Source organism: Penicillium alfredii (assembly GCF_028826965.1).
Source record: "Penicillium alfredii strain IBT 34128 chromosome Unknown utg000009l_segment0_segment0, whole genome shotgun sequence".
Taxonomy (NCBI): domain Eukaryota; kingdom Fungi; phylum Ascomycota; class Eurotiomycetes; order Eurotiales; family Aspergillaceae; genus Penicillium; species Penicillium alfredii.
In genome coordinates, this window is record NW_026622706.1 from 744857 (window position 1) to 755354 (window position 10498).

A 10498-nucleotide genomic window follows, 5' to 3' on the forward strand; every position below is an offset into this window, starting at 1 on the left:
GCGATGTCAGGTGTAGAACTAGGGGTTGGGGTATGGAGAAGAAAAAAAGAGAGGTAAGAGGAGTGAACGTGAAGGTGAAATCACGAGGGAAGCTGAGGGACCTCGGCTATCGGCGGCGGTGGGGATGCGGGAGTGTGGGGCCCTACGTAACCTAGGTTGATGGGCAGATGGATATCTATAGATTGCACTCCTATACAGCCCCTATTCAGATCGAGTAGCGATAATTATTTCTAGGGAATATTCAGGAAAAATTTACTATCCTGCAGTTAGCCTATAGCCTACCAGAGAGGATCCATAGAAATTAGACTAGTATAATAGCTATCTTATGGGCTCATTGGCTATGAAAATTTAGTTCAGCGAATGTAATAAGAAGCCCAGGCTGGACAACATCCATCTTTCTAGGTGCTGTTAAACACCCCCCACATAAGGCTATCAAAATCAGGAGCGCCAGCAAAATCCATAAACCCCCCAGGCAGAGAATCAGTCAACCAACTCGTAGAGTCAATGTTCAGATCATACTCATCGGGGAATGAGCTAATAGCAGAAGCAGGATCAATACCCGAATCAGCCTGAGAAGGCGGGCCAGGAGTTTCGATTGGATTTTGTGCGCGTAAACCACGACCCGACACACCAGACACAGCATGAGATGCAGTCCGGTTGGATCGGGTCATGGCTGCAGGCGCATCGAAGCCTCGCATCTTGACCAAGCGCTGGATAGTAGCGCTCGACAATTCATGAATGCAATCTCTAGCTCGGCGCGCCTCGGCCCAGTACTCACCAATACTACTGAGGATATTCAGGCTGATACTTGAGTCAGCGGCGACCTCGTCGATCTGGACATGCGACGCGATCTGTGGGAATCGCCACAGGCAGTGGAGCATGATCAGGGTGCTGAGGAAGATTGAATGCACAATAAGCCGGCTGTATAGCAGCGCCTCTTGTCGGTACAGCTCTCCGAATCCGCGAAGCAAATCCACGGCGTGCTGGAAGCAGCGTGTGAGCAGGTCTTCGGAGGGTTCCGGGATGCCGGGACTAGGACGAAGGATGAGGATCATCATCTCATGGTACTTGGTCTCGCAGACTTTAGCTATTGACTCCATTCCTGTCACTCGTGGGGTATCCGTCAGCCATGTTTCGAGACGGTCAATCATCTCCCTTTGCCACAGGTGAATGTCGGCGACTGGTGGATAAGCGTAGCGAGGAGGATCTCTGCAGATACTGTGCATGACATATTTGATCTCAGAGTTCATTCGCGCAAGCTTAAACAGATGAATCGAATATGACATGTGCGACGGCGTGTCCCTTGACTCTTCAGGTCTCACCGACTCGGTGAGATAGCAATCGGCAACATCCGAAGGAAGCTGATGATATCGAGTAAGCAACAAGCCTCATCAATCACAAGTCAAGAACAATCAACCACTCACTCGCAGCTCGCACGCTTCATCCCGGACCCCGATCGGCCGCCCCATCATTGTACCGAGCGTTCGGTCCATAGTATACACGGCCCAAAAGATCCTGGTCCTCATTTCCTGCTCCAAAAAAGATATCGGGAATGCAGACGACGTGCGAACATCGCGCTGCAAACCCAGGTCGATGAGTGTTCCAAGACACAGGTAGTTCAAGCTCCAGATATTGATGCCACAGGACGGGTTGTGGAGCGCATACACCATAAGAAGCAGCAGACTCTGCAGTCCCTCCAAGGAGCCCTCGGCGCATGCCCGTTCAAAGTGTTGCGTGGCGGCCGTGTAGTACCCCTCAGCAGGAAGCCGGAGCTTGAAGCGCCGAGAGAGATCAGAGGCTGCTATGGCAAGCACCATGTAGACATGAAAGGCGGAAGCCGGATCGGGAGTAGTAACACATGTATCATCGGTGTACATTTTCTCGACGCGCTGCATGTGAGATGGCTCGTGCAGGAATGGGTAGAGGAGGTGGACAGAGGTAAAGTATTTAGCAGAAAGCTCCAGGGCATCTTCTTTCCGGCAGGGTAGTGAGGCCGGACTATTGAAGAGCTCCGTCGACAAGGATATAGGCTCGACCACATTGGCATTGCCCATGAAGGCACCGGCTCGTCGACCAGCACTTGAGAAGACAAGATTGGCGAGAAAGTAACCGCTGGAGGGCCCGATGTATCTGGGCTCGCCGCCGGGAAAAAGAGATACGAGGCCAATCTCATGAGCCTGTCTCGACTGCGTGCGCGATGGCTGCGGGTCTACTGGTCGAGACGGCTGTTCATGCGGTGTTGCTGATCGAGGAGCAATATATGCAACAGCAGAATCACGATGCTCTTCATTCGCAGGGTCAATTAGAGAATCTTCGGCCACATCGGACGGCGGGCCAGCATCGAGTCGAGCCGTAGATCCCTGCTCCCTGACCAAAGACTCGAGCCATTGCAGTCGCTTCTGCAGATTGGCAATGTACCTGAGGAACGGTAAGTAAGCCAAGGAGACAGCCCTGGAAGAAAAGTGGGAATGCCACTCACGTGCGATTGACTTCTTGCTTACCGTCATTCACGCATGGCACGTTGGCTTTCTTGCAGGATGCGCAACGGGGCAGCTCGCCGTCGCAGCGGATCTTCCGTCGCTGACATCGCCGACAAGCGGCGCGATTCCGACTCCGGCGTGGAGAGTCCATGACCGGGCAAGAAACCTCCCCAATAATGCTATATTTGTGATTTATATTGATAAAGGAAATATTTCAAGGCATCGCAGTGAGCTTTGAGTTTTCAATTGGTGAAAATTCTGGGTGGAAAACGAAGAATCGTGGGAAGTGCGGGTCGACTCCGCCGAGAGCGGATGACATCCCGTCGCCGTCAATTTTATAAGCGGTGGCATCTTCGAAGGTTCAAGAGTCATTTCCAGTTCATTCAACATTTTCTATATTTGAAAAAAAGAATTAAGTCAAATTAAATTTGCTTCAAAATGACCATCGTTCACATTGGTAATTATTCTTCCACCACATGCCAACTCGACAGCTCAATTAACCCTCTTCCTATAGTCTTGTTCAAGTTCCGCGCAGATGCCGGAGACGATATCCGACAAGAGTTCCTCTCGCAGATCAAAGCTCTCAAGTCCCTGGCCTGTGTCAAGGACCAGAGACTCGTCGTCGGAGGACCTTCAATCACGGTTCCAGCAGAGAAGAGCAAAGGCTTCCAATATGCGCTGCTGAGCTACCATGAGGACCGTGCCGCGTTGGATGCATACCAAGCGAGCAGCGAGCACGAGCAGTACGCTAAAATCGATAAAATTTCAGGGCTTAACCAAAGAGCTGATATCGTCTAGGGTTACGAGCACGTATTTCATTCCGTACAAGGAGGATCTAGTTCGGTTTGACTTTGAGGTGGACGGCGCTGATGAAGCGCTGCTGGGGTTTGGGTTAGTTTGATTCATAGAGCTATAATATTATCTCAAGGACAATTGTGTAACTTTTAAATAAGAATCATCTGAGACAAAAGTAGGCATCAGCTGCGCTCTTAGCTACTCACAGCCAAGTATGTGTCGGGAATTACCCCACACTCGGCACTGCTCCGTCGGGGCGCATCCGTCCCGGACACTATAAAACACGGGAGTATTCTCCCTCTACCCGGCTCTCAACCCAAGCAATACCCAAAGAAAGAACCAGAGGAAAGAAAGAAAAAAAACTTCAATTCCAACAATGGCGAACCCCGAAACACAACAGCGCCTCCACCTAGTGCAAGCCCCGCACCTCGAAGAATTCGTGCAGCGAATCCTAATCGGCAACGGCACCTCAACCGAGCACGCAACAATAGTCGCGAAATGCCTCGTGCAAGCGGACCTCCGCGGCGTCGACACACACGGCAGCAACCGCATCCCCTCCTACATGGAGCGCATCCGGCAGAAGGCGCTAAACGCACAAGCAACACCCACAATCCGGCAAGTCACCCCCGTAGCCGCGCAAGTCAACGGCCAAAACGGGTTCGGGTTCGTAGCCGCGCACGTGGGGATGAAGCAGGCGATTGCAATGGCACAGGAGTTCGGGCTGGGCATGGTGTCCGTCAAGCACTCGAACCATTTCGGGATGTCGGCGTGGCTGGTCAAGCAGGCGCTCGAGGCCGGGATGATGTCGCTGGTGTTTACGAACTCGTCGCCCGCGCTGCCGGTTTGGGGTGGGCGCGAGAAGCTCATGGGCGTGTCGCCCATTGCGTGTGGGGCGCCGGCGGAACCGGGGCGAACGCCGTTTATCCTTGATATGGCGCCGTCGGTTGCGGCGCGCGGCAAGGTTTACAAGGCGCTGCGGCGCGGGGAGAAGATTCCTACGGACTGGGCGCTTGATGATGATGGAAACCGGACGGATGATCCTGCCAAAGCGCTGCAGGGCGTTATGCTGCCCATGGGCGGGCCTAAGGGCTCGGCGCTGTCGATTATGATGGATGTCTTTTCGGGCGTATTTTCGGGTGCGGCGTTCGCAGGGCATGTCACCAACCCCTATGATCCGTCGAAGCCCGCTGATGTGGGTCATTTCCTGGTGGTTATCAAGCCGGATTTGTTCATGACTATGGACGAGTTCACGGAGAGAATGGACTATCTGTATCAGCGGGTGGTGGACTCAGACAAGATGGCTGGCGTGGATCGCATCTATTTCCCAGGTGAAATTGAGATCATCACCGAGGAGCAGCGACTCTCTGAAGGCATTCCCTTTGCAGATGCGGAAATCGAGAGTCTGAATCGAGAAGCCGATCTCGTCAATGTCGAGCATTTGAAAGTTGGGCAGTGACGATGTCTGGAATGACATCGAAAAATGTATTCAATAATTTATAGATTCCAATCTACCTTCTTACTCTTCTGACAACCACCACAGTACTCAGTGGGTTGATTAGGAAATCATTGGACATACACCTCTTCTAGATACAGACCTCTGCACAGCCAAAACAGCCAAACAGTCCTCCAAAGCCCAGTCATAAACACAACAGCCAAACCAAGTCAATGTACTGCCCATCATACAATACACACCACAAAATAAAGGACCGAGAGGAAACGCAAAAGATCTTCCCTCCCATGACAAGAGCCGGCCGAAAGAAAGCCACCAGAGGAGAACTACAAACACAAGTGCAAACCAAAGCCAAAGACAGCCCAAGAAAAATCCAGTGAATGGACAATTCGATTATCGTCGAAGAAACCTCCCGTATAAGACAGAAGCTTGCATGGAAAGGGGTTGTCAAAAGATAATACTCTGAACAAGAACAGTCGGGTCTCACTTTACAGCCAGAGGTAATAATGACAGGAGAAGAGGAAAGGGGGAGAAAGACAAATCACAAGACAAAGGGGCAAAGGAAAAGAAAAAGCCACAGAAAAGAAACAAAACACATTAAGCAAAGGAAAATGTATTCGAACAAAGGAAATGATGAACATGCTAGATAATCAATCAAACACCCAGCGGATGAAGATGAATCGCTCCATGCATAGAAGGGCACAAAAGCAGTGTGGGTATCACGCGGTATCCAAACAGCCTCGCTTTTGTAATCAGACAAGGTGTTTTGGATCTGCTCTCGAAGATCAAGGCACAAGTCGAGTACTTGCTGGATCTTTCTGGTCTCACCGGTCATTTCGTGAGATGAGGTGGTTTCAGTTTTAAGGATGGTTGTGGACTCGCACAACGGTTTACCGTTCATCACCTGCCCTGGACTTGGCACGTCTGCGGAAGAAATCCATGACTTTGCGCGCTGCGCCAGAGCTGCCAGAGTGGTGAGACAGATCCCGCTCATACTCGTAAGCATCGGCAAATTTGCGGTTTTTCTGTAAGACCCCTGGTCCACGCCCAGACCGACCTGCCTGTATCGACTGCCGTGGCAAACTATCGTAGGTGCCACTGTAGTCGTCGTAGTAATTCGACTTGGACTGGTAGTTGTGGTGCTGGCCGGAGTATTGATCACCGCTGTTCTCATAGACATGCTCGGAAGAGTGGCCACCGTAAGGTTCCTGCTGGTCGTGGAAATGGGATCCCAGAACCGCAAATTGTTGGTCGATCTGAGCCTCGTAGCTGAGCTGTTCTTGGTCATGGTAGACATCCTCTCCAGGCCCCTCACTAACAATTCCCATGGCGTCTTGCGTTCCATAGCTCGTCGCGCGGGCACGGTTGGGAGCAGGGCCGGCCGGTCCTGTGGATGGACGCTGTTGGCCACGAGACTCCACGGGGCGAACCGTCTGTGATGTTTCATCGGGTGTCTGGGCCCGGCCAGAAGAGAAGGTTCGGAAGGAGAAGGACGGCGGGAGAAGGGAGAACCGACGGGGACGGCCTTCTCCGCCAGCTTCGCTTGCCTTGCGGCTGTGCGAATTCTGCACCGATCGTCGCGAGTCCATGGATGTTCGTGACTTTTCTCTCGGGAGAGCATTGCTCATGCTGGTAGGAGGATAACGCCTGTCGTGTTTTGAGGGGCGAACGGGATTCGGCTGAGAACCACGACCACCCAAGATTGAACCCGAGCGGCCAAAGAGCTTTTCGCCAAGGCTGGAAACGGTGTTGGACCTCTTGTGGCCCTTGGCCGGCGGCTCCTGCCGGGGAGTCGGATTGAATGATGAGGGTAGCTGTTGGGTGCTTGGGCGGCCAATCGACGTGCTTGATGACTGGGCCTGGTTCTGTGGGAGTGCAAACTGCTTGCTCTTCGGCTGTGCCAGCCGTCCTTCAGTATTCGTGGCTGTGACTGTCGGAGCAACTGGCTGTCCGTAGGAGCCTCGAGAGGGCAGACGACCAGTGTTGAGAGAGGCCATGGAGCCACCGGTCGTGGGTCGTGTACTTTGCGGCATTGCCGTAGTCTGGCCGCCAAATGTCGCATTGTCGGAGGACGAACGAGGAATGTGTGCGGATGGGGGCTTCTCAGAAGTGACTGCTGGTGCATAACCACCCTTGAAAGCTGGCTCTGCCGGCTGCTGGATCACCGCTGGGGCTTCTGATGAGACAGGGCCTCGGCTGCGCGACCCGGACGCGTCTGATGGCGGCTCCCCTCTGGCTGTCTGCGACTGAGGAGCAACGTACTCGACCTGCACAGTTCTCCGTTTGGCGTCCCGCGTATTCTTGGATTTGTCGGTTGGCGAGTCTTGGGAAACATCTCCAGCGTGATGGTTCAGTCCACCAACTGCTGGAGCGGTACTCTGGTGCGTCTTTGGCGGCTCGCGGACGGAGTGGCTTCGTCCGAGAGACGGTCCATCTTGGGCTTCTGTAGAAATAGTCAGATACTCAACACCCAAGCATGCTTTCAACGAAGAATGAATCCATACCGGCCGGTATTGTCGTGTTGGCAATGTCCGCGACGTTAGTTGTGCTGCTGGTGATGTGGGACACAATATGCGAATACTCGCTCAGCCAGCTGTGACGGGCGACCTCGAACAGATCGGCTCGTTTTCGTGGGTCGGGGACCAATATCCGTCGCAGAAGATCACGGGCATGTGGAGTCACGTATTCTGGGAATGTGAGGGGCGTGGTGACAATGTATTTGTACAAAAGATTAATGTTGTCACCGTCTGGATTGGCCGGGTCGTCGTCGAAGGGAAGATATCCAGCCAACATGGCGTACTTATTGCAAAGCGAATGTTAGTTTCAATTTGGAAATCTGGGTGTAGGGTAGGAATGTCGTACCAAAATAACACCGCAGCTCCATACGTCCACTTTCCGGCCGGTATACAGAGAATCACTGACAACCAGCTCAGGAGCAGCGTAGCAGGGGCTACCACAACTTGTTTGCATCAGATCCCCTCGTCGCAGCCCATTGGGCCCCGGCTTGTCCAGCCGCTTGCGCTTCACGTATTCCTTGTTGGTGAGGTTGTATTCGATCTCTTCATCCAGGGGGTCTGTTGGATTGAAGGTATTGGCAAAGCCAAAGTCGGTGATGATGATGTTGCGGTTTCGGTCGAGCAGCAAGTTCTCCAGCTTGAGGTCTCGGTGCACAATGCCCTTTTTGTGGAGATAGCCAACGCCCGACACTAGCTGAGCAAACAGCCGGCGCGCAGAATTGTCCTTGAGATACCGGTTGTTCAAGATGTAGTCGAACAGTTCGCCCCCAGACGCATATTCCATGATGATTCCGATGTGACGGTCGGTTTCAACCATTTCATGAAGGCGGACAATGTTGGGGTGAGATAGGTCGCGTAGAATCGAGATTTCTCGGTAGATCTTCGGGAGCCGGCTGGGGTTGGATCCCAGCGATTCTCTTCGGATGAGCTTGATAGCCACCTGGATGCTTCCATCCCTCTTCCATCCCAGCTTGACCTTGCCGAACTCACCCTCACCTAGGGTTTGTCCCAGAATGTACTGTCCGAATGTCGTTTCCTTGCGCTTCACGGTATGTCCGTTGTTGTAATCATGGCGGCTCCGGTGCCCAGCACGGCCTCCATCCTCGGCACCGTCGCTCCCAGCCATACTCAGACCAGCTGCGGACGCCTCTTCGGCCATGGCCGCGGGCGACGCACCCACTTGTCGTACTTGCTCTCTCTCCCGGTCCACGACAGGATCACTGACCAGCACTGAATTGATCACGGTACTCGACTCCTTGACCAAAGTTCCCTGTCCGGGGATGCTCTCCATACCGGGCTCTGGGTGTGACTTGGTCACTGGTGGCGCCGTCCTTGACTTTCCTGCCTCGCGCGCAGCCTCCTCCGTAGGGTCATGGCGACGAGATCGGCTTTTACCATTGCGATCGTCGCGCGTCCTGTCGCGGTTTTCCTTGCGATCGGCTCTGCTCTTGCCGTGTCGTGAGCTTTTTTCTGCCGACGTACCGTTCGGGCTGCGATGGCTGTGATGAGTCGACGAGGTCCTCGGGGGGATGGTCGGAGCGCCTAGCATGTCGGGATAATTGGAGCGCGCATTATTTTGGGCTGGAGACGATGTCGTCGCGGGTGATACTGATGAAGCATGGGCGGAGAGTGGCAGGGCCGGCTGACGAGAAGTGCTCATAGCCGAAGAAGCTGGTTGGAACCGGCCTCAAGAATTGCTGGGAAAGAGTTAGTGACTCGGTCGCGACATCTTCACTGAGATTCGGTTGTATGCGCGGAGGAATCTGATTTGTGTCGCGGGCGACGACATACCGTCTATTCAATGCGCAAAGCCTTACAAGACTTGCTGGATGACGGTCCGGGACAACCTCTGCGAACGCTTGTTGAGAGGAGTCGGGCGCCAATTGCAATTGGCGCAATTGACGCGCAGAAACAAAAGGCCTCCCGAGGGTGTCTGGCGAAATTCTGAGGGGGGTTGGCGGTCGGTCGCACTCGCCGAGTGTCAACGTGGATGTAGCACTGCAGACATTGCGCGTCAGTATAGAAGGCCCACAGATCTTATCAGGCCAAAAATGTGCGTAAGGTTATCAGGAATGGGGGGCCAGTGATCACTGACAGGGGAAGATTCGATCGGAGGAATGAGGGGATTGAAATGGACCCAGTGGTCGCGACAGGAGAAAAAAAAAAAAAAAAAGGAAATCAAAAAAAGAACGCTCAACAGGGTTTGCAATTCACCAAGGGCACCAGGTCTTAACCAAATCCAGGTGAAAACACGCGTCGAGAAACAAAGAAATTCGAGAAAAGAAAGGGAACCAGATACCTGCGCTGCAGTACTCTCAGAGAATCCCCTCTGGTCAGACCTGCGACTTTTGGGGTCGCACGTTGTCCGAGAAATGAGGACAAACGCGGGAACGGGTGTCTCAGACGCGATTGCACACCCGACAGAAACGATCAAGAGATTCAATTGCGACAGAGACGGTCGCTGAACATGATCGAAGACAGGGTGGAGGGGCGGACAGGGGGCGCGAGGGACAGGGAACTGCCAGAAAAGGGGGGGGAAGGTACCGAACCCAGATAGAAAAAAAGAGAAAGAAAAACAGAAAGAAAGGAAAAGAAAAGAAAAAAGAAAAAGCAGAGAACGAAATGGCCTCGGGGAGGAAAGGCCGATGATGAGAAGGTGAAGAGAGAAAAGAGAGAGAGAGAGAGAGAGCGAGGCAGAGAGGAGATCCGAGCAGTCGGCCTTAGTTTCGTTTAGTCTGGGGGAGCAAGCGGGTCTTGGGTGCTCGGAGCCTTGATGGCACGGTGTTGGTTCAAGATCTATGGAGATATTTGCAGTCTATCAGACTAATTTCTCTTCGATTCGCAATAAGGTGAGGTATTTCGCGAGTACCTGGACTCCAGTACAATGGATAGTACAATGGATAGTATACGTTATATACTATCGATGAACGGACTTAGAGAAAAGTCAGTACGACCATCGCTACGTATGTGCGTATTCCAGCAGATTTCAATATTCCATCTTCCATGTCCAATATTCAATATCCATCACTCTTCGCATAAATGGAGACCGAGTCCCTTGCCTCGTGATAGTCCGAGGCTCGAGTGCGATCCAGAAGAAAGCAAAACGCAATAGAAAATACAAAATACAAAATATAAAATAGAATCTCAAAAAAAAATAAATAGAATCTCAAACATAGAACTGAATAGGAAAGATAGCAGTCCAGGTGAAGAGAAACAAAGAAATCGAGTTTCATCAATAGGGGCTGTTTCGAATCCAG

At 52.6% G+C, this 10498-nt stretch overlaps 4 protein-coding genes across 4 annotated transcripts; 2 read left to right on the forward strand and 2 right to left on the reverse strand.

The window, feature by feature from the left end:
* Window positions 1–398: 398 nt before the first annotated feature.
* NUU61_006198 (Zn(II)2Cys6 transcription factor domain-containing protein) lies at window positions 399–2631 on the reverse strand (the record flags this gene model as incomplete). The annotated part of the gene is made up of 3 exons (XM_056656726.1): window positions 399–1361; window positions 1425–2418; window positions 2480–2631. The coding sequence occupies 3 exons, from the start codon at window positions 2629–2631 to the stop codon at window positions 399–401; spliced, it is 2109 nt and encodes a 702-aa protein (XP_056509526.1).
* A 287-nt stretch (window positions 2632–2918) lies between these two features.
* NUU61_006199 (Dabb family protein) lies at window positions 2919–3381 on the forward strand (the record flags this gene model as incomplete). Its single annotated transcript, XM_056656727.1, has 3 exons — window positions 2919–2937; window positions 2995–3223; window positions 3279–3381. The coding sequence occupies 3 exons, from the start codon at window positions 2919–2921 to the stop codon at window positions 3379–3381; spliced, it is 351 nt and encodes a 116-aa protein (XP_056509527.1).
* Window positions 3382–3651: 270 nt separating this feature from the next.
* NUU61_006200 (Ldh family oxidoreductase) lies at window positions 3652–4731 on the forward strand (the record flags this gene model as incomplete). Its single annotated transcript, XM_056656728.1, has 1 exon — window positions 3652–4731. The coding sequence occupies one exon, from the start codon at window positions 3652–3654 to the stop codon at window positions 4729–4731; it is 1080 nt and encodes a 359-aa protein (XP_056509528.1).
* An 884-nt stretch (window positions 4732–5615) lies between these two features.
* On the reverse strand, window positions 5616–8901 carry NUU61_006201 (putative serine/threonine protein kinase (Kin4); the record flags this gene model as incomplete). Its single annotated transcript, XM_056656729.1, has 3 exons — window positions 5616–7168; window positions 7230–7524; window positions 7588–8901. The coding sequence occupies 3 exons, from the start codon at window positions 8899–8901 to the stop codon at window positions 5616–5618; spliced, it is 3162 nt and encodes a 1053-aa protein (XP_056509529.1).
* Window positions 8902–10498: the final 1597 nt, after the last annotated feature.